General features: G+C 38.0%; 1 protein-coding gene across 1 annotated transcript in view; it reads left to right on the top strand.

The window, feature by feature from the left end:
• LOC142323718 (uncharacterized) overlaps positions 1-21,821 on the top strand; it is a 70,159-nt gene extending 48,338 nt beyond the window's left edge. Inside the window, exon 4 of the mRNA XM_075363875.1 lies at positions 21,742-21,821. Coding sequence (XP_075219990.1) covers positions 21,742-21,773 — 32 coding nt within the window. The 3' untranslated portion in view covers positions 21,774-21,821. The remainder of the gene's footprint in view (positions 1-21,741) is intronic.
• The last annotated feature ends 3,093 nt before the right edge of the window (positions 21,822-24,914 follow it).

Below are 24,914 nucleotides of genomic sequence, written 5' to 3'. Positions count from 1 at the left end.
GAACTAACGTCAGTGATAAATAGTAAAATCAAAAACAAACAAAAATTTTTTTTTTAATTATATTACAACACTTATTACATTACAACACTTCGAGCCTCTACGCTCGACTTCCAGCACGACAGTTAATCTCTACGCATTATTACCAATTTGATAATACACGCAATATCATAACCTTAAAACATCCGAATTCATAATCCTTTTGTACTTCGCAAAGACTAGATTCTTTCTATTTTATTTAGTATCTTAAACTATAAAGAAATAATTAATCGTATAATATATCGTATTATCCAATGCTATCGACTGATTCATATGCAATACCCTGTTATTTTGGCAACCTCTTTGATCCGGCGCCCCAAGTCAACTCCGTCCCTTATTTTTGAAGCTTGAGTACCTGTAACTTCTTAGACCACTGGATTACCAGACCGGGATTTGATGTTAATTAGAATACAACAAAAGAATGGAGGCTGAGAGAGAGTATCGAGGAGCCGTTAGCAAATAATACAATTGATCCGACCTGGCTTCGAACAGTAAATCTTTCTTAAGAGAAGATAAACGACCCCTCAAAGACACTCTAATACACGATAGTGGAATAATCTACCGTAAGATTGAGAATGTATAACTGGAGTAACATATCCGTCAACGAATAACTTTAACAGCTCTAATTATTTAAATTCCACGCATTTCTGCTTTGAAATATTTTTAAAATTCAATTTTTCTGTACGTTTCATTTAATAGTAAATGTAAATACTCAACGATCCTTTTTATAAAATATTTGCTCTAAGTGTTATTTATCTATTAAGATTTCCATGAATTAAATAAATTTTAAAGTTACGTATGAAAAAATATTCTCAATAAAAATAAATAAGTGAAATTTAATTAAAATTAACTTACATCTAAACTGAAGTCAACTTAAACGGAGGGTCGATCTCCTGGGAAAGCCTCTTAACACAAACGGCGCTTGGATACCTATCTCAGTTAATCTGATAATGTTACCCAAAAGAAGAACAAATATAATAAAATTAAAATCAGTTGCAAAATTAATCGTTATATTTTGTTAACACTGTAATTATATCATTATTATCTTTCTCTTTTCCTGGAAATCTAATTTTATTTACGATGTAGGTAAGCGTATAACTATTTCAACTCAATCTGTAAAGAATTAATAAAAACACATCCCTGTTGCGACAAAGAAAAGATTTTGCATGTAGCGCTGATTGTAACCTAAATTTCAGGGGACTTGATAAAGTTGATATGCGTCAGAAATCGGGTCCGTGAAGAACGGGAAACCGTTTCACTCCTCAGTTTAGTAAGTCTGGATCCGAATATTTGATGTTCTAAAAAACAGTTACTCGTTTTCGAGAATGAAATTTGACTCAAATCAGGCGGTCTGTAATCGTCACTGTTCTGACGCTTAAGAAAGTATACATTAGTTCTATTCGACGAAAATTATTAATAGCACGCTGCTGAACGACTGAAGTGAATACGCAAAGGCTAATTCAGAAATTAAAGGCTCGATTAATGCTGTGTAACCTTTGAAAGATATTTCTTCATAAATTGTAAAGTAGGACTGTGACAGAGCCCCGACAAAAAAGTTGTTCTTCTTGCATACACCTTGAGAATTGCATGAATGTTGAGACATTCCTTTTATTCGGGCGTCTCTTTGCTGAAATCCTCCAACTCGAATGACGAAATGTAAGTTGTTATTCGAATGCGAAAGGTATCGAATCCCATCACGGTCAATCAAGGATAAAATCTTCCGAAGTATACAGCCCTCACAATGAACTATCGTCCGCAAAGGATACTAAGAGCACAGCAAGATAATGTTGTGCCGGCTATCACGGGATAGTTTTCATGCTTTTACCCTCAAGCCTTTATCACAAGGCCTAAAAACATTGTTACATTTAAAAAACTTAAAAAATGACTGAACGACTTACGTTTCGTTCTGGTGCTATCTCTAATTTCTTAATCGTTATACCGAACAGTAGAAAGACAAAGTTGTTCTTTAATCAACTATAGGAGTGTCATAATTTCAATATATTAAAAATTAAGTACTGTTTGTTTAAAAATTAAGTTTTACTGTGTAAAACAAAACTTTTGTGAAGAAAATTCCCATCGTATAAAGAATTTAATTAAAACACTGAACTGTAGAAACAGATTAACTAAAAATAAAATAATCCTTTTGTTACTTATTTTTAAAATCAGCTAACAAATACATCAACTAATTCATAAACTCTAAACTGCTCATACCTATTCTACACTCGAAAAATGCTAACCCAAAACACTCTGCAAATGCAAAATTAAAATAAAATACTCAGCTTTATTGCCGAAATATGTATATATATATATATATATACAATAAACTGAGGACACTAACTTTTTAAGTTAATTTAATATTGCAAAGTTTAACCATGCCACAATAGTCTCCTAGTAGTTAGCTATATGAACATCCAATTACTTCTAAGAAACATTTTTAACCTAACCATACCAATTTTGGAAAACTCGATAAAAAAATGTAACCGTTTCTTTTTTTTCGTTTTTGTGTAACAGAAATAAATAACAAGTCTTTGTGATCAATTGAAATTATTTTATTTGGTTACGGAACCTTTTGATAAATCTATACAATAAATAAGGCCATGATTATCCATGTTTTTCTGATATTGGTAATACAAACAAACATTTTGAGTTTTCTTTTCTAGTTTCTCTTCTGAAGCTTTTCTATTGTACAACTGTATTTATCATCCTCGTTTTGTGAATTATTTGTCTGGAGAACTGGACAAATATTTATCTTGTTTGTTAGCTGAAAGTTTGTTTGTAACCATCACTAAGATAATAAATTATTATTAAGATGTGAAAATTTTTGATATGAGATAAATGTCATGGAATCTTGCATCACCGTGAAACAATATATAAAAATTATCATAATAAAGGAAAAAAGTATTAACATATTTTTAAGACTTTGCAACTGTTACAAACAACTAGCCGGTAGTTTTCGGTCCCCAAAAATATCTGTCATAACGTTTAAAAAAATACTCTAATATTTTTAAATTCCTAATGCGTGAATTCATTCTTCATTTAAAATAAAGCGGTTCAAATAAAAATAAATAACAAGTACTTCATTTTAAATACAAAGAATTTATCTTTTATATTAAGATAAATTCAAAAATCTCTTAAAATCGTATCAAAAAAAAATTGTAAGATGCCACAACCGCAACGGTGAGAGTTCTTACGGTTGAGTTCTTACTGAACTCACTCCCAGAAATGGCACACCACATCCTCAACAAAGCACGGATCACTTACCTGACATAATGCATGCGGTGAGGAATAAAGTGGGTTTCTCGTTATCGTAGTCACTAAAGAATACTACTGTTTATTAAATGTAGATGTTGGCTGTATAGTAATATAGCAACTTTTAAAACACAATACGAAATGCAGAGAATACTCAACCCTATATATTTTCACTAGGTTTAGTCTATAAACTTAGAAGCCATCGGTACATTCAGATAAAGAAAGTCCGACCAGTGCCTCTTACATTTTAGATGCTTCACATGCATCTCAGCCATAAGAAAACCTGAGGTAGACAGTTCAGTAACGATATTTTTTCTGCCAAAAAATAAAAATAAGCATTACATAGCAGTCGTTGTACTTACTGCCTCCATTGGGTACAGTGTAACTTAAACAAATGTTACACTTGTCTACCTCCCAGTTCGTGGTCCCGAACACGATTTACTTTTGAACGAACGCAATCGATCGAGGATTACTTTTAATTTTATAGAAAAACAAATAATTTAGAGCAACAAAATAAATGATTTCATAAACTGAAGCATAGGAATAGACCGTCATCAAGTGAAATTTCATTTTTTATAACTCTTCCAGTAATTCTTATTTTTCAGTAACTCTTCCAGTAAAGAGTTTTTGATTATCCCTCATACAAAATTTCAATCTTATAAAGATTTCTTACTGAAGAATTTTATTTTGTTTACACTAAAAAAAAGAAAAAACATAGTTAGAAATCGCAAAAAAAAAATATTTTTAAACTTGTATTCTGAGAAACTGGAATAAGTGAACAGAAATTTAAACTGCAATTAACTAATAATACTGTGCCACAACCAACATTTTAAATTTGTATGTTGTAAAAATTATTGTCCCAAGTTGTCTATCTATTATGTCTGTTAAACTATCGTTGTGGGTCGTCCCAGTAGTTAAGTATTATTATACTTAATCGTCCGCAGTTTTTAACTCGGTTACCTGTTCTGGAGTTTTTATTTAAGAATATTTTTATTGTTCTTATAGATTTCCTGACATAAATGAGCTTTCTGTAGTCATTTAAAATTATTAAGCCGTAATGTCTAGTACGATTTATAGTAGTAGATTATGTACGATTACGATTATGATTAAAATACGATTTATGTCTAGAGCGATTTATATCGCCTAGTAGCGATTATTAGCAAGGCTAAGCGATTACGCAACTACAAAGGAATATATGCGATTACTTGCGACTACTAGAAACAAACTACTATTAACTACATTTGACTAATAGAAATTAATAGCTTTAGTAAGCACTTTTTTTTTTAGTTTAGGAAGATGATAACATTAAATTTTATTTAATACTAAATTAAACAAAAAGCATTCATCGGTATTGTTTATATGTGTTATCATTATTATTCCTACATTTTTATTTTTTTGTTGAGATATAAGCTTATCAAACTTATCAAAGAAATATTAAGATTATATCATATTAAACTTATCAAAGAAAGTGGACTATTTTACGTAATTTTATTCTTTCACTTATCAACCTACCATATCGTTATTAAAGTTATTAAATTTAATAAATTTTATTCTTTGGCTAATTTTTATCTGGTTCTGAAATATATTGCTGATGTACCTAATGTTAGGCGTAATACAACCGTGTTAAAATACGTAGTTTATAGCAAACACCTTTCACGTAAGGTGCGTAAAAAACTTTTAACTAGGCGAAAAAAAAGATCCTTCAAAGAGTATTTATAAATTAACCTACCTGTGTTTTTACGATAAATATTAAGGTAAACGGGAATTTTTTTTTAATTTCGAGCCTTTGGAAATAACCTAAGAGTGTGACTCTTATTTTATAATAAAATATTAGCATTTGCTTTATGAAACTGACATTGAAATTACTGTAAAAAAATAATCAGGAAATTTACTCGATCAGAACTTTCACAAAACTCAAGAACTGGTTACGGTTAAAGTTAGAAAGTAAAGTTAGCTGCGGTTAAAGTTAGAATTTAGTTAAACTCAAATAATTATCTTAATTATTAAAAAACATAAAGACCGCTCACTAAAAAGCAAACCGATAAAAATTATTTTTAGTTCGAAAATTAAAAATAATTTTAGTTTATAATAATTTATACCTAATAATCCATATTTGGATTATTTTAAAGGAAACGAATCTGTGTATTTTTTCTCATAAACATAACACTAAAATATTTTAATTATATTGTGCTTCACTGCTACACGTTTGAGTTAAATACATATTTTATTATTGTAATTTTAATTTATGCTATGCATTTTATCTATTTAATTACTATATTAAAATTATTTGTTATTTGATTAGAAGTTAAAATTTATTCGAATTATAAGGAATTGTATTGCAGAAACAGTACGATAAATCATACATAATATTGCTCCAAAATAGAAAACACAATCAATTCAATACCTTCGCTCTTCTAAAAAATTATCGATAATTTTTATCAGATAATATAGTTAAAGACATGTACGGCCCATTGTACATTGTTACCGGAGTTTATAATCAAGTGTATAAAGCAAAACAAGTTCATTTTTGGGGAATCGCGTATATATTGTAAACTTTCGCTTGGGTTTTCTGTACCCCATATTTTTTAACAATTAATAAATTGAGTTCATAAAAATAGAATTGTCGCATAATTTAAAAACCTGATGTGGACACCACATGACTTCCTTGTGACACCACACGACTTCCTTGTACGCCTATTAAATTGCATATACACATTTTTTGCTGCAAATCATTTAAACTGATTTCATTTGAAAGAAAGATGCGATCCTCCAATTCTTTTATAAAGTGGACAGTTACGCAATTGCTAAAATATTAGTTTTTATTATCAAATATTTAAACAATTATTAATTCAACAATCTTACACCTGAGATATTAGGATAGAGTAAAAATCCCTTTATTACTCTTTAAATAAATTTAAGTCATATATATATCTAATATTATGTTTTTTTAATTATAATGATGTAACCGTCAACAAAATGAAAAAAAAAAACGAATAATCAAATATTTCACCAAATCTGATGTGGACATCACATGACTTACTTGTACGCCTATTAAATTACATATACACATATTTTTAAAATGAGAAGTACATAAAAATTTTTTTCATTAATAACTTCATATTTCTCATATATTTTTTTATTGTTATTATTGAATTTTATTGTAAATTTTTTTACAATCAGAGGTTAATAATTATTAATAAATCAATATATTTAAATTAAAAAAGTAAGTTAAAAAAAAGGGAGATGAAGTCTGATTCAAACCGATGTGTCTTCCCCTTATATGATCCAAATATTTCATTAATTAAAATTTCATTTGGCTATAACTCTGGAACCAATGAAAAAAGGTACCACTTATGATATATCATCGAAAAGGTTTCAATGAGGGCTTATTACTGCAATTAAGAAAAAGTCCAAAACCCAAATGTTTTTGGATTTTTGGGCTTTTTTGGACAATTTTGGTTCAGTCGATTGCAATCAAAAGGGGAGATGCACAACTAGATGTTACAACAGTCCTAAATTCAAAATTTCAACATTCTTCGGCTAATCGTTTTTGAGTTATGCGAGATACATACGTACGTACAGACGTCACGCTAGTCAAAATGGATTTAGGGATGGTCAAAATGAATATTTCCATTGAAATCTAAAAACTGAAATATTTCGCGATTACAATACTTTCTTTACTTCATACAAGGAAGTAAAAAAGGCTCTATTTGAACATGCATTTAAATAAATATCAAATATATATATATATATATATATATATATATATATCTGGCATTAAGATTAAAGTTCATCGCTTCAGTGTATAAATATTTCTAACATTTATAATAAAATACGAAAAAACAAAGTTCATATAAACAAATCATATTAAGCCTAGGAAAAAACCAAATGCATATAAATATGTATAGCCGTTGCTGAAAAGATTATACTAAAATCAATTTGTATGAATTTTAAAGATGAGTTAATTTTTAATAAAAAAAAATACTATTTTACCAATTAATAGCCAGTTGGCCTTCAGTCTGGAACTAGTAATGACATCGACAAAGATCAGTGATTCTTGATTTTTGCTAAGAGAACACCTTCTTTTCTTTTTCCTGTTTAGCCTCCGGTAATTACCGTTCAGATAATACTTCAGAGGATGAATGAGGATGGTATGAGTGTAAATGAAGTGTAGTCTTGTACAGTCTCAATTCGACCATTTCTGAGATGGGTGGTTAATTGAAACCCAACCACCAGAGAACACCGGTATCCACGATCTAGTTTTCAAATCCGTGTAAAAATAACTGACTTTACTAGGACTTGAACGCTGGACTTCCAAATCAGCTGATTTGGAAGACGCGTTCACCACTAGACCAAGCCAGTGGGTAACTAAGAGAACAATTAAAATTTATCAACCTAACAGTTACAAAGGTGATTGGCGTTATTAAAAAAAAAAGATCATTCGTTGAGCATTACTTACATCTTGCATAATTAGTCGAAAGGCTTCATTAGAAATAATTTTGGTTGAGGTGAGATCTCTTTTTATTCGTAAGAAAATATAAACTGAAAATTTTCACTAGATTACAAAATATGCTGTAACTTTCCCTCTACCCGTAATCTTAAATCTTATTTCAAGGTTAAGATTGTAAGCCCGACTATGTCGTTCCCGCACCCCACCTCAGAAGCCGGGACTCGGTCTTGATGCCAATCCCTCTAGTAACAGCACCCTGTGCAGGACACTCATTCCGGGTCTCGGTCTTTTTCGAGAAGGAATGAGAGTCCCAGTGCCTCATCACTGCCTCCCATTCGTGCAAGCACAGACGAACGGCAGCTCCGCAGGAGGCTGTCCCTCAACCCCTCGTCGCTCTATCCTCCCAAGCTTTGAGCTAGAAGCTGAGTTTGTGTCACAAACTCAGATATCGCACGAAAACTCTCTGTCCCTGATAACATACAGTTTTCACACATACATTTTACCGCATCGAAGGCGGACCTTCCCTTACGAAAACCATACTGGTTCCTGGAGAATCCATCATTAATTTCTCGCTTCAACCTAACATCAAGCATTTCTTGCAACAGTTTGCATAAAGAATTCGTCAGGAAGATCGGACGGTAAGTGCTGCCCTGGCTTCTGTAACAACATCAGATGAAACTCATTCCATACCCTCAGAATGTAAGAACCCGACAACATAACGTTCATCATGTTCAGGAGTTCCACCAGGGCCTTCTCTACCAATGTACGAACAATTTCTGTGAGAATGCCATCAGGAACCGGGCTCGTCCGTGGTCTTAGCCTCTTCCCCCCCTCCCCGTATAAATAACTCATATAATCGTTCACTCTCTCCCCATCACAACCTCGAAGAAAGCAGACATCAACCGTGTGACGTTACCGGTCCCCACACAATCCTATCCGTTCCGAACCCTGAAGGCTTTACCGGAGGTCGTCTTTAAACCCTCTAACCGATTACATCTCAAACTCATCACCCCGGCATCGGTCGGGATGCCACCGATGTAAATGCCTCGGCAGACATTTGCATCAGTAAATACCTATTAAATTTCGCCCTCGCGTAGGCCTCAAACGGACATCTTCACATCAAACCTAACATTATTCCCTCAAACTAACTAACCGAAACCGCGGAAGCGCGAAACCCGCGCCTAGTACAGATTTGACAACACCGTTCGTGACTGTGAACGCCTCAGAAAACGAACGAGTTTAAAGTTAAATCAGTGCTATACTCATACCAATCAAAATTGTGTTTTACGCAACATAGAAATTCAGACCTACACCCAAATAAGTCAACCAAATTAGGTCACCTAACAAGAGGAAAGAAACCTCATTCCGGTCCGCGCAAGAGCCGGGAACAAACCCTGTACTCCCACCCGTCTCACTAAGAAGTCTAGCGCGGCATTACCAAGTCACAATCAGGGACCGCCATCGACGGTACGAAGCCATGTCCCCAATGGCACGGGCTACCATACCCCGGCAGCGCGGCCACCTCCGCCAGTTTGAGCCCCAAATTGAATCACAAACAATACCAATATAACCGTAGAACGATGCCAATGCGCCTAACTCCAACCAATCCAATGCCTAGGCCGGAACCCTAGCCACCCGGGGTCCTACCATGATCAAATACCTCAATTAAACTCCCTCTGCAGACCTACACACCACAAGGGCGCGAAGAAAACCAGCCAATATAAACCACTCCTCGCGGATCATTCTGTAAATATGGAGATCTAAAAAGGAATCAATAGATTCCTTTACAGCTCCCTAACAGCTTATTTTAAGTTCCCTAATAGCTCGTGAACGTTCGACCTCATATCGAGGACAGACATAAAGGATTGTCTACTGTTTCATCAGTCCGACAATCCGGGCATTGAGTCGAATCCATCAAACGAAACCTAGCCAAACTCGCCCGAAAGGCCCGGCGAGAAACTGGGTGAAATTTAGATTGGGGGAAACCCATCTAATCGGACCTAAATCAGACACTATAAGAAATATACCATGCGTGTAGCAACCTGTGAGGGATTCGTCCGACCTGACCTGCCAAGACGCAAGGCCCCGGTCTTCAATCTGCTGCTTTCGTTCTGACGTCAATAGGTTATTTACATTGGAAATGTAACGTTCCTTACGCTCATTAGCCAAAATATCTATTGGTTTGACTCTGGCTATAACACAGACTGCCTCCCGCGAGGCTGTTCTATAACCGCCTATAACAGCCAGCAAGAGGAGTCGCTGGGCCGGCAGAAAAATGTTCGCGTAACACCTAAAAGCCAAGCAGTGTGCCCAGACAGGTGCAGCATGTAGCATAATAGCCTCATTGATACCTTTGAAAAGGATACATATGGTACGGTAATTCAACCCACAATCGGGATGAATGACTACGGATTCCATAAAAAGCATTAGCGACCTTTTTTGCTACATACTGTAGATGTTCCTTGAACCGAAAATTCTCATCAAGGATAACACTCAGGTACTGTTGAGCCGTAACATACCGAATGGAAACCAGCCATCCAAACCGGATCCGTTGGGAAGTAGCCTATCGGCCCTTAAGCAACATCATTGCGGTTTTCTCTGGACTAAAAATCATCTTATGCTGGAGACTCCACAGCCGGAGTTTCTCACAAGCACGAGCATCTCGGAACTCTACTTCGTTACGCGAATCCCCTTCAATCAGCAGCAGCGCGTCATCAGAATTAGCAATGACACGACAACCACATGGCAACCTTAAACGCAACATGGAATCGAATTCTATAATCCAAAGAAGGGGACTCGTAACACTGCCTTGAGGGCATCCTTGAGTTAGGGCCTTACGAATCTCCCAGCCTCCATCACGCAGGGAAACAGTCCGACGGCTGAAATAACTTGAGAGCACCTCTAATTCATTTCGTGTACATTTACGCTTCTGCATCTGAAACAGGGCAGAAGGCCACCATAAGTTATTAAATGCCCCGGCTATGTCCAGAAAAATCCATAATCCATATTTGCATGAACTAGAGGAAGCTATACCCATCATCTTTAGTACGGCATTCTCAGTGCTCTTGCCCGTTCTGAAACCACACTGGTTGACCGTTAGCAAATGTTCAGTGACCAATCTAACATTAATATGCAAACACAGGACCTTTTCAAAAACCTTACCAATCACAGGCAGAGCGTTAGTGGACGATAAGAAGAAATAACAGTAGGATCTTTGTCGCCACCTTCGAACAATACCAAGTCTCCACGCTTCCAACACGCCGGAAAGTGGCCGGAAACCTAATATATATTCTAGTTAGAGGACCAAGAACTACTGGAAGCGCTCGGACGAGGAGCTCCACTGTGATACAATCATATACTGGGGCCTTGTGCCGTGCCATACTGCAGATCATCAAACGCATCTCTGCCTGAGTGATCTCATTAGATTGTAAGTCGGTCTCGAAAACCGCGACTTCCCGTCTGAAAAGCCGATGGTATGAAACCTCACCCACCATAGTGTCACACCAGAGCAAATCATTCAGCAAAATATTAAGGACACAGTCCTTATCAACTACTACACCCTCGTGGGTCAACAAAGCTGACAAGAGGACATCTTTCCGGTGCTTATTCCCATGAGTTCTATACACAACGCCTCAAGGATCTCTATTTCCTTGTTCCTGAACGAAGCAACGCCAAAAATTACGCTTGGAGGACCTTCTTTCTTTTTCCTGTTTAGCCTCCGGTAACTACCGTTTAGATAATACTTCAGAGGATGAATGAGGATGATATGTATGAGTGTAAATGAAGTGTAGTCTTGTACATTCTCAGTTCGACCATTCCTGAGATGTGTGGTTAATTGAAACCCAACCACCAAAGAACACCGGTATCCACGATCTAGCATTCAAATCCATGTAAAAATAACTGGCTTTACTAGAACTTGAACGCTGGAACTCTCGGCTTCCAAATCAGCTGATTTGGGAAGACGCGTTCACCACTAGACCAACCCGGTGGGTCACGCTTGGAAGACCTAATGCTATGAAAGTGCCTAGCTCTCCTTCTGCGGTATCCGCAGTTAGTGCCGCACACGAATCGGGATCACCCTCTCGTTGCGCAGCCCTTCTGAGTTGATTCACAGACTGCTTCATTGCTGTCAGATTCCGAGACCACCAACAAGATATCCGTTCCCGACCAGTGCCTCCATGAATGGCGGCTTCAACCGCCGCCGCCGCCGCCACCACCGCAGAAGTGAAATTTTCTGCCAGGACATCTAATGGCAGGCCGTCAAGGTCTCGAGAAAAAACCTCCAGTCTGGATTCCAACAAAGAGGAGAATTTTAGCCAGTCCGCCTTCCTATGAAGGAAGCGCCCCTGGTAAACAGGAAAGTGTTCCTCATGGCCATCGCGCAGCTCATCCGCTATTTCAAAAAGTATCAATCGGTGGTCTCTAGAACAGTCGTCGACCACAGACCAGTTAAGGATCCTGCAGGGATGCCCCTACCAATGGCAATGTCAATATTTGTACCTGAAAAAGTCCTTCGTCCGTCAACTATACAGACGTAAGTGATCACCTGGTCACCGCCATGATCAGTGATCCCACTGTGCCAAAAAAACGACTTCGTATTAACATTGGCACCAATTAGGATTGAACCATTACCCACAATACGAAGGATCCTATCCCAACTCGCTAAATGTTTTTCAGTGGGATCCCTGTATTGGAAATATGAACTAACAACTGTAAGCGAATGGCAAGTCTGACCACATCATGGTGCGCGTCAGAAATCTACCGTATAAAGACACTATCAAGAGACTTCCTGCACAGAATAGCAGACATACAGGTATGCCCTACACAAAACCTTTTCCAGCTGTGAAAGCCTAGCAGATCACCCATACGGCCCTTATGTAACATCCACACTCCTTACTAATAACTGGTTGCTCATGTTCCTATGCAATCTTTTACAATTAGCACAGGTCAGATTCTCGGACCTATGCGCACAATCATCACTTTTGTGGCCCTACTCACCACAATGCGCACACACTACGGCAAACTTACAAAATTTAGCCCTGTAACCGTAACTGCAGCACCTGACACATCTTTGGACATCTACGTACTCTTTTACTCGGCAGGACCCAAAATCGATAGACAGTCTACCTACAGACGTAAATTCTTGAAAGAGACCAAACCCACTTCAAAAACTCCATGATATTTCTGGGTATCACGCCTACCCGTTTTAAAAATCAGCCTGCAGTCCTGCCGGAAGTCGGCCTCATCCAAATGTGTTCTGCTTCCTAATGAGGAACAAGACATCCTCATCGGCAAGGCTACGGTCAATATCATAGATTACAATGCGGTGCCTACGCATTCTCTTCAGGTCTACTTTTACACTCAATCGCTTAATCGCAGTGGAATCTCTAATTACCTGAATGGTCTCTTTATAATCCGCTACTACAACTAATCGCTTATTGGTCTCTGATGTTTCTGATTTTAAGACCCTTCCGGTCATCCCGAAGGACAATGTTGAGGTCTTTCTTCAGCTGATTACTGGACACAGTCGAGCCCTCCGTTCTGTTGACAAACGCAACCTCAGGTTTCTTAGAGGACTGATTGGTTTCACATCTGCCCCTAACCATCTCAGCATACCTACGCGTCTGCATCTGGGCCGGGGCCGGTTTCTGAAATGCAGTTACTTCCTTAGGCTTTGGGTCAAGATTTTCAAATCCTTCACGAGAGCTGTGAAAGCTGTTCGGAAGAATTCTAGACGAGGCAATAATCTCCCCTTGGTTGCTGCACTGGGAATCTTGGGGCTTGCTAAATAGGAAAACAAGCCATCTAATTCGGTCAAAACATCATGGGCCAATAGGACAAAGCTGCCCGGCTTGTGAAAACTCTTTAACGATTGGGTTCATACCTTCTCGGGTTGTCCCCCTACATCCATTGTCTGACCATCACTGTCTGAACCAGTGTTTGAAAGGTCGAACGAAAAAGCTCCGGCCCCCTCCTCCGGCTGGGCTTTTTACCTACCTCTCTAAAATCTGTCATAGTCGGAGATTCCCTGACCTAACAGTATACGAACAAAATGCTCACTGTATTCCTTCTATCCAGAAATGTTTGACCCAAACCCACAAGTGTGACGACTACCCGCAGCGAGCCACGGTAAGCTGGAGATCTTCTGTATTCTCCTGTCACTCTTTGCACCTCTTCGCCGCTACTGGATCAAATGCGTGAAATCAAAGATCAACACATAGTTACAGATTACGGCCCCCGCTCTAAAAGAGTGCGAGGAGGATTGAGGATAAAGGCCCCTTTGCTCATAACAGGGACTTACGACCAGGAGTCGTTGCAACTCTTTTCGCCGCAATGAGGCGGGTGCTTGAACAAATCGTGCGCCAAAACACTCTGAATCCCCGTGAAACGGAGATGAATTATCTAAACAATAAAGGCGCAAAACCGTTGTAACAGTTCTCATACAGCAAGGTTGTGAGACTGGGGAAGGTGCACACTAGACCACAAACTCAAAAATAGCACTGAAAAAGACTTTATACAACGCAAATACTCTTCCGTGCCGGAGTTCGGCGAGCAGCAGCATGAAAAAAAACTGTCAATTACCCAAACAACGCCATTCCCGACAGGTGGCTCGGAGAGGAGCACAACCTCAGCAGAGTGGTTGAGGGCAACCTCCCAACAGACATCAAGTGAACGCCTGCTTCTGTTCGTATTTAATTGGAGAAACTTCATTTTAGGTCAAAATAGTCATCCATCCTGTGGCCCTCCGAACCACAAATCGCACACTTCCTCAGGCTGGTGCATTACGTCCGCCGGTGTCCTTTCTGACCGCAATTAAAATACAATTCAGTGCGGTCGGGTCCTTTGCAGGTTGAGGACATGTGCCCCAACCCCCAACACCGAAAGCATCTATCTCTCTTCTGGATCACGCACATCCGGGCCCTACAGTGCACCCAACCAATCCTCACACGTGTCGCAATCAGTTTCTTGGCCGCTCCATGAGACGTAATAACGGTCGCATTTTGTGTCTTTCCAAACGCTGGGCGTAGTGAGGATAAATCTAAATCTATCCCAACCGTCTGTCTCACTGCTTCCGCATCCTCCGTCTCACTCACATCATCCTCAATATCGTGGATGTGAACCACCACCGTACGTCGACTATCCTTCGTCTTTAAATCAACCTTCAAATCAAACGCACTGTCACGGAGTGGCTTGTGCTACAGCCTTCTCGGCACCCCTTACTCTTATACGTAGTTCTCCTCCAGCGTCCGGACGCAAGGACAAGATATCACCACTTCCCGATCCGCCATCGACTGCTTGACTTTCTTTTACCAGCTCCGCATATGACTGCCCGGTAGCACAGATAACTGTGCTGCTCTTCGTCACTGATGGAGTGGAGCGTCATACAGGAGGGGGAATTATATTACGCCTCCCGACTTTAGGTTTGTGCTGTACTACCTTGACCCCAGTCCCCAGTCGACCAAATAAATGTAAAACTAGCTTTTTGACACACCGACCAGTCTTGTCAGCCGATAGTAGAAACACAGTTGCGAGACATCCTCCAAATATCCTTCAATGTTCCCAAGATTGTCTTCACGGCCGCAGTCTCCCCAACCCCAGAATCGTAGTATACAGTGAAACGTTTGTTCGTCGACATAGCCTCATTTCGTCCCAAAAATCGGGAACTATCTTCTACAATATTTCCTGCTGCAACCCCAGAGCACATTCCATGACCCTCCCCCGGCTTGGACTTAGTTAGAGAGGTCAATAAATCCACATGTATACATCACAGTCGAAGACGATCTTCCAGAACACGATCTACCAGCGCCACACACTGGCTGGCCAGTTGACAGCCACGACATCAAGCAGCTCCTCGTCTGTGAGCGACCGCGACAGGATGTCATTCAGATCACAGTCCTTCAGGAGGGCTTACATCGCAGCATCTGACAAAGACGGAGAAGCTCCACCACAGTCCCTCCCCAGCGACTCTTGTAGTAGTCCAGACCAGGCAACCATGCTCAGTGCCCTCACTAAATCCACCATCGTCTCCAAGCCCTCTTTAATCTCACGCTTCGTATTCGGAGTTACCTGCACTAAATCGTGCAGTATCCCAACCCCAGAAACAAGTTCTTACTGGGCGGTCATGATTGCAGAGCCCCTCAACATAGAACATTCCTTTCCACTTAGCATAGCATGACTCTCGTCAAGGATCCCAGCTGATGAGTCATCCCCTGACTCCACAATCGGCGCATCAGAACCTCCTCCAAGAACACGTTTTCTCCTCTTGTGGCCCGCCAGTGGTGGAGACCGTGACTGTAACCGTTTATTAGTCGGTTTAATCTCCTCCAAATAATCAGTGTCCATCTCAACCTCACTTGCAACCGTAGTCGCGCCCGGTACAGCCTCTAATGATAACGGCAGGTACACACACACACACACACACACACACACACACACACTCTCTCTCTCTCTCTCTCTCATATGTCTCCTCCTGTAACCCTCTACAGAAGAGTCATCTATCTCTCATTCTTACAATGACCATACCCCTTCGGGTTCTGCGCATAGTATCCCTATGGGCCTTCCTGATAATCTCCCCCGCCTGTACTGATGACCCATCACGAAGGGTGCGGGAGATATCCTGCTATTCATCCAATCGGGACATAATCAATTAATTGTAACTTAAACTAATAAATTAAATAACTGTTTATTCTGTCTACCACGAAGGTAAACAAATGCAACAGCTGTTGTCGCCAATAAACAAGTTCTAGCAACCGTAGGCTGTAAGTAAGAATTATAATTTTAAACTCGCAAGTAATGGTATAACTCGCAATAACTGTAATTAACAACGAAAATAACTAAACAACACAAAATAAAACAGTACAGGTAATCAAACAACATAAAATCAAAAGTTATGCAGTAGCACAACAAACATAAAAATTAACTAAATGCACAACGAAAACTTACTTAAATAGCGGAAATAACTCAAACGAAACAAAACAAACGAACAAGAAGACGAAAACGAACTTAAATACGAAGAAAACGAAAAACTTAGTATGAGGTGGGAAAAACACGTCTAATCGCTTGACTTTACCTAACCTTTGAGCCGCTTGATTAAAAAACCCTTATCAATTCTAATTTCCTATCTCTTTCTGTTAACTAAATAAATTAAAAAAACTTGTAAAGAATAAATTAAATTTCAAAAGTAATAAAAATTGTTGTAAAACTAAAAAAGTAAATATTTTAGTAATTTAAACAAACGAAAAAATGTAGCAAATTAAACAATAAACATAAATAAAAATAACTAAAAGGAAACGGTCAGAAGTTATTCATCCATGAGCATTCAGCATGCTACTAAGCATACACCCGCACACACACAATGCATTCTTGCGTGTGTGCGAGTGTGGCCGATCATCCGTTCCGCCTACCTGTGTATACCGATCCATCCCACCCTGCGCATGGACTTGTGTTTACGCTTTATTTACTTTGAACACCTTTATTAACTGTAATTTATAAGGCGTCTTTTTCAAAAGTTTCCGCAGAATTTTCAAAACAGTAAGTTGAGGAATTCACAATTCTCAACTTGCTGATCTAGTCGATTTGCCGGACTACGTTGATACACATCACGAACACGATCAATTTGTTCTGAAATAAGAGGTCTTCCAGCACTTTTCTTTTTACACAGACACTGTGTGTTTTGAAACTTATTCCAGTAGTAGATTGATTTTCTGTTTGTGGTGATTAACCATATTTTGTTCTGAAACGTCTTTGCACGACAGTAACCGAGTTTGTACTGGCTAGTTCGACAACACAGAGAGCTTTCTCTACTAAAGTAGCGGCCATCTTTCCAGACTAGTAACATGACACATCAATCAGTGACATTTGCAGCAGAGCAGGTATAAACATAAGCTTTAAAAAATTCCCTGTAAAACCATTTACTGTATTCGCATACGCCAGTTTATATTTTTATAAGCTATCGAAAGTGTACGTATATTTCATTTATAATCACCTTTATTATGAAAATATTGTTCAATCCCAAAAATTTATGTTTTACAGCAATATTTGTTCCTTTCTCAACACTCGGTGGACCCCTTGGTAAGATTTCACTCGGTAACTTTTCACTCGTATACGACCTGGCCAGAATTACTCCTGTAAAACTCTAATTGATAAGTTGTTTAAATCGTTAATCGTTTACTTTTTAACTGGAAATTGATAATTAATAACAAAATGCGTCTTGCCATTCTGTACTTCTTGGCCGTAAATTTAAACTGTTAACTTCGGGTGCAAATTTGTCTCACGCCCACATTACTGTTCTTCAGCTGATGCGGTCGTTTCTCTTTTTTTAGCTGGAAACGCTTTAATTGTTATATGACAATCGCTTTATTTGTCATATAACAATCTTTATCTTTTGTTTTATAACGGTAAAAGGAGCGCCTACCAGACACAAACTTTCGACTTCAGCAACATTTATGCTTGCAAAAAAGATTGGATATCAAAATACAATAATTTTTTTTTTTGACTTGCAAGACAAAAGAGTAATTCAAATAGCAGGAACTTCTAACTTAGCGATTGTAAACCGATAACTTTAAAAAACCAATACCCCTACAGAAAATTTAACCTCATTTATTTTTTACTTGTAAAAGAAAATATTAAACTATTTTTTTTTTTTTTATGTATTGAGGGATTTGTAAGTTAATTGTGGAGAAATCTTTTTTACAAAGCCATTTTCTGAGATATAGGTTGAAAAAAAATTGAATAAAGTTCTATCGATTCTAATTTAATGAAAATTTCAACCTGATTTAAGGCAGAAATCTTTTCTGCAACTAAAATAGATTTCATGTTACCGTTTGGATAACGAAAGAAAACGCTTGAATTTGAGCTACTGACAATTTGTAAAAAAAGAATCATTGGAATAACCATATTTTATGCCAAATTTTAAGGTTTGTTTTTTCCGTATTATTTTATTAAGAAATAAATTTAAAAAATAAATAATTATTAAAAAAAACTGGAAAAAAAGAAATTGGAGTTTATTGCTTAGGCAGGATATTTACTTTTTTCTTTTTTTTATATTTGCTAGTTTCAAACTTCATAATTTTGATAGAACTATTCTAAACAAAACTTGTTAAAGTATACATTTTTCTTCAACTAGCTTAGTACTTTCCAGTTGGTAGCCCACTTAAAAAACTTATGTCTTCCTCACCAGATATCGTTTCAAAATGACTTCTTCATACTAATAGTTCTACAAAGTAATAAAAATATTTTACAATTTAGTTTTAAAATTGTGGTTAGAAAGAAAGAAGTTTTCTGATTAAAAAAAAATTTATTTTATGATGTTGACATTACACTAATAGCATCGCTTTTACCCATGCTAAGTGTAGTCGCAACTAATGAAAAGACACTGATTTTCGAGCTATTTTAAGAAGATTTTTATTGTCATGTTTACGGCTTCACGTCTACAAATATCTCATCTCTCTTACTCTCTTACAAACAAAACTCAGAACCTATATTAAAGTCTTAAAAAAATATTTTTTACTTTCTTAATAAAAATGATTCAATTCTACTGCTGGTGCACTTTAAAAATCCTGTTCTAAAACTCATCATAAATTAGAAAAAAATTATTTATTTCAATATATATCCAGTTTTGTTTTATCTACCATCACTAATATAACCCCCGAAAACTGAAGTTTGATGAGAATAAATTTACACGTTAACTAAAATGTTTTTAACGATATTACGGAGCTTGGAAATCACACATAAAATTGTCTAAATGTTGTATTATTCTGTTTTTTTTTTTTAATATATATATATATAATGACACGTTTCTTGATGTGTAAATGAGTTTTTCATGAATTAATGAAGAAAAAACAGACTTCTAAAGTATATAATATGATTTTTTTCCATAAAATTGTAAAATATTACGACAGTGCACCAGTTTTTTGTCTGTATTATTGATTTTATAATTTTAAAAATAATGTTTATTATACATTTTAGATAATTAGCTTAATATTTGATGTATGCTTGAATGGACCTATAGTTTTCATGAAAATATTACTTCAAAAAGTTCTAATTAAACAGTACATAATAGTAGAACGAAAAACTAAAAATGTACCCAAAAACCGCGTTTTTCCCGTGAACTGATTTCAATTTTTTTGGAAATCTGCTAAAAATTAAAGATATTAAAAAGAAAAAATGAGATAACTGCTGCTTACTTCGTAAGAAATATGTGGAAAAGGAAGAATGGAATAAAAAATAGATATGAACAATTTCTGACATAAAAACAAGCAATTATTTATAACTTGTTTATTTATATTGAACACAGCTTGTTATGTATATTATTAATTTGAATTTATTCGTTAGTCATACGTAAAAATTTAAATACACGTGCATAAAATTAAACTTTTTGTCGAACAGCCTTCTCATTTTTAGAGTGTATATTCACGATGAATGTTAATCAGGGGTCGATCACAAAAGGACACAATTGTCAGTTTGCCAACTTTGTTTAAAGTAAAATCTTTCAACCGGATTGATATATTCTTGAACTAAAGAAAAGTCTCCATATACTTTGCAGGCTTACTTTTCAAAATGCTACAATTGATCTTAAATTTTACTTTCCACAAGCAATTGGAAATGTTATATGTTCTATATGTTGTAATCTTTGTATTCTTTTACACGTACAAAAACTACATATCTCGAGACAACAATAATATCCCACCGACTGGGTTTGTTTTTTTTTTATATTTTACTCTACTCCTTACATTTTTATGTAAGGAGTAGAAATTCTAATTTTTAAAATCTCTTCATGTATTTTTAAAAAACCTATACCTAAAATTAGATCTCATCTGCCTAAATTTTATCATTTCTTATAATATATCTCAAAAGCCTCTCATCTTTGTCCTTCTGATTTTCCGTAAAGCTTAGTTGCGATCGAGGGTTTTCAACACACTTCGTAACATATTGTAAGTAAGACCGGTATAGCGGACCAGAGTAACGGATTCCTACCAATTATTACGAAAGTAGTAGAAAATATAATAATAGCAGGAATCGAGAAAGGGAAAAAGGAACCCTTTTAGTTAAGGTAAAAGGTCCGCTTAACAATCGTCTTTTATAATACTGCCTTCTGACACACAATGAACAAATGCTTGTACCGAGAGGAGAGACGGACCAGGTTAAGGAATTGCATGAGAACGAACAGACTCGGTCGATTATTCTCACGCTCGAGTTCGGCCCGGTCTGACAGGTAATGAAGATAGAAGTATAGATACTACGGAGTAAATAATTCAAAAATCAGTTCTGCGAAATGAGTCTAAGCGAGACATTATGATATCAGTCTGCGAGATGTGAGTTCTGCGAACTAGTCCAGCGAGACGTAACGGCGTTAGTTCAACGAGGAGAGGCTGGGATGTGAGTCTGCGAGACGAGAATCGGCGAGACGTCAATCAGTGAGAGTATTCTGCTAGGAGTACAATGAATGAGCAAATTTCCAGTGTGAATTAAGTTAGATACGATTAAGGTGACGCCACGAGTAATTCCAATAAACAAGAAATACTATCGGTGAGTTACAGTAAGACTATAAGTGAAAGAGACAATGTACTAAATTTCATTCATAAACTGTCGGGATAGTTTTATTTTATTTGTTGGATAGTAAAGGTATTCACAGTGAAAGAACTTGAACTCGAGCTGATACTTTTCTTATCTATTGTACTATTTTTATTAATACAAGACTAGTGGTTACAAGTGTTAAGACTAGCGTTCATGCTATATCTTTTGTAAATGGGACCGAATTTTGGTCTTCATTATTTATTTATCTACCTGTAAATAAATCCTGACGATTATTTTAAATTGTGTTTCTATGTAATCACTGTTTATTATTATGATTGACATTTATGATTATTTGTTTGTTATTGACATGTAATACTATCATTGGTAACTGTTTCCATTGTTGTCATTCTAAATATTATTGTGAGATTTGCTTTGTCTATTATTATTAGTATTATCCTGATTATTATTGTGTTTTTTTTTGTTTTTCGTAGGTGGAGGAAAAAGCTCTGCCAGCCGCCGTTAAGCCCGCACTGACGGCAGTGCGGGGCTCTCACCCGCTATAAAACCTCTCCCTCCTATCACGCAGGAGTCGTATCTAAACCATATGGTATGTACACAGCCCCTGCATGATCACCCGGGCACTCTACTATCCGAATCTAGATGACCGGAAGGCGTCCTCAGAGGCCGATCGATGAGCGACGACTCCAAGGAGTACCGCCGCCTACCCCCAGAAGCTGGCCCCCCCTTGATCACCCGTCATCGAACTCCATGTCCCTATCGATCCGCATCCCCTCAGCCTGTCGTCGATCGGTGAATGTTCTCCGATCCGACCCACTCATAAATATAAATTCAGTACTCCGTTGGACAGCTATTTTCCAGCAGGCATTCATAGTTCTGCTGCTTCTGTTTGCATTATATTGAAAAACTCGCATTAATAGGCGGATTTTCCATCACTGCATCCTTCACCAGCCAAACACGAGGTTTCTCTTTGTTCTCTGTAGTAACTGACGTTGTCGACATCCACTGCTCTTATAGCCCTCTCCATTACATCTAAAACATAGTCTAGACCAGTCTGGCCCTCCGCACTTCACAGTTATATTATACATTCTCCCCGCACCTGAAACAACTTAATGTTTCCTCCCTCCGGAATACTCTGCAATTAACCCAGGCTATCTGTATCCTCTTAACCTCAGATAACTTATGCACCACAAGCCCAGGCACCATTATCGTGGTATTCTGCAACCCTCCGTGAGCCAGCCGCATGGATGTAACTATAAAATCCGCCTCCGTGCAGCATATGTCGCCACCGATTTGACCACCTCAGCAGCTGTTGCGCCATGATCTAAATCCTTTATATGATAGTATATTGGGCGAGCTCGCCGGTCGACTTCTCTGACTACAACCCCCTCAACATTTTGCCTGAAGGATTGCTCTAATAAGCTCGCTAGCTCAGCCTTGACACTCTCGCTTGCTCTGCTTTGTACTTCATCGGAGTTCCCTTTCCTAACTGATAGCTTTTCACCCACACTATTATCCACTCCTTCTTTTACGCATTTCAACAGTTCAAAGAAGCTCCGCCCCTCAACCCTGATCTATATTGTACGTGAGGCTCACCCTGATGGGTTGCCTTCGCTCTCCAGCAGATTCATCAATGTATAACATCCGCTCTTTACCTGTCTGTCTACCATCGCACTCTAGTAATCTTTTCAAGATGGTTCCAGTTCTACCAGCCGGGGACACATAAGGAATTTCCATATCTCCTACTTTCCTGATGTTCCTAAAGCAGTCAGCTATCACCCCGTCTACATCTTCTGAGTTCACTAATATCGTATAGACAGTTCCGCTCACATCTGTCTCCTTACCGCCGAAAACATTATTGGTCCCACGACTGTCAACCAGTAACAGTCTACTCTTAATATCAACCTTGTCCTCCAGTCTTCTGACACTCGGCGGCATCCGGTAAACCCTACTCGTCTGTCTAGCTGCAGTAGGTCTCACATCATGCATCAACATAACGTCTCGTCATTCCTTATCTGTGAATGAAGCACCAACTATTTTCACCATCTTGAAAAGTTCTTCATCCCAGTGCTTGGCAACAATTATAGGTACCTCGTCGTCATCAATGACCTCCTCCAATTTCCTGATTATATCGTCAGCCTCGATCCTTCTGAGTGTCTGGGTGACCTTATCAGACCCTGGCCTTATTCCCGCTCTACAAACGCTACATAACCTCTGATTCTCAGACCCCCATTCTCTGTGCGGTCGCTTCTGTCTTCCGAAGTAGTTCATCCAGCCAACCAGTTGAAATAAACTTCCTAACCCGCTGTATCAAGCTAACTAGGGCCGAAGACGTGGACTTAACATCCTGCTTGACCTCAGAACACGGTTTGACAAGAGAATCCAACAGCTCAGCCCAGGAACATAGGTTGTCCAGGACAGTTCCAAATCCCGTGGTCAGCAGCTCCGGGCACGCTTCCTGAGCCCCACAGTCCTGGAGATCAGGACAAGAATTACCACCGAACTCCGAAGTCAAAATCATAGAACCACCGTCATTTGAATACATCGAGGAATGTATTCCTCACCTGCCATCTGAATGGCAGGCGAGGACAATGTCGGCGGAGACAGCGACTTCTGTCGCTTAAGGCTAGATTTGCTTCCCACTATAAAACACTCTTCTATTTCACACAACGATCCGTGAGAACGGTACTGTCATCTCTTGAGTGGGATGGATCAACTGCAGAATTACTAGGAGGGAGGATGTGATTAGATGCTTCAGATGTGGAGATAATGGCCGCGTCGCGGCGAAATGTAGTGTACTTGATCGCTCTAAGTTATATTTTAGATGTGGAGAGGAGAGACATAAAAGTAGTAAGTGTACTCAGAGGACAGATAAAGGAGCGAATAGAGAAAGTGCACGTGTCGGAAAAGACGGTGAAGGCAGTCGTGGTGCACAAGCCGCTCTTTAATGCGTTATTTCCAGTTTAACTCTGCAGCAACTGGGATCGTAAGCACTTTAACCGATACTTCTTCGTCTCTCCGCAAATAAGATATTAATTTCTTCATATAGTTTCCAATATTATTATTGGGGATGACAAAAACTAAATTACCAGCCTGAGGAATAATCTTCCTTAAAGCCCTCAATATAGCTCCCATTGTGCTCTTCTCAGTAGCATTACCATCATAATAGATTTTGTATTTACTTTTCTTAATGTCGTCACAGTCTCCAAGAATTGATTGTACATCTTTACGAATGTCGCCTACTTTGTATTTGGTACTAATACCTTCTTTTTCATCTCCTTGACTTGATTTACTTAAATCACTAACAGTACAAGAGTCCACCACCTCAGAAGGCAACTCATTAATCAAACTAATTTTGTTCCGCAAACTATTTGGCCACCTTTTGGGCAGTAGATCTATTATTTGCTCATCTGTCAGCTCCTTAGTAAGAATTTGTTCCATCTCATCTTCCACAACTATAGGGTCCGTCTGAGTAGCCTGCGTAACAACTGATAAAGGGGACAAGACTTGCGTCAAGGCATTAAGCCCATCATATATGCCTTTGAGCTCCTGCTCATGTGTACTTATGTATTTTGAGAGACCCGGTCCCATATGCTGTCTTGACGCCACCATAGTTAATCCCAATTGGTAAACCAGATTGCTAAGG

The sequence above is a fragment of the Lycorma delicatula genome, chromosome 1 (genome assembly GCF_047948215.1).
Source record: "Lycorma delicatula isolate Av1 chromosome 1, ASM4794821v1, whole genome shotgun sequence".
Classification (NCBI taxonomy): domain Eukaryota; kingdom Metazoa; phylum Arthropoda; class Insecta; order Hemiptera; family Fulgoridae; genus Lycorma; species Lycorma delicatula.
This window is presented reverse-complemented; position numbering and strand designations above follow the sequence as displayed.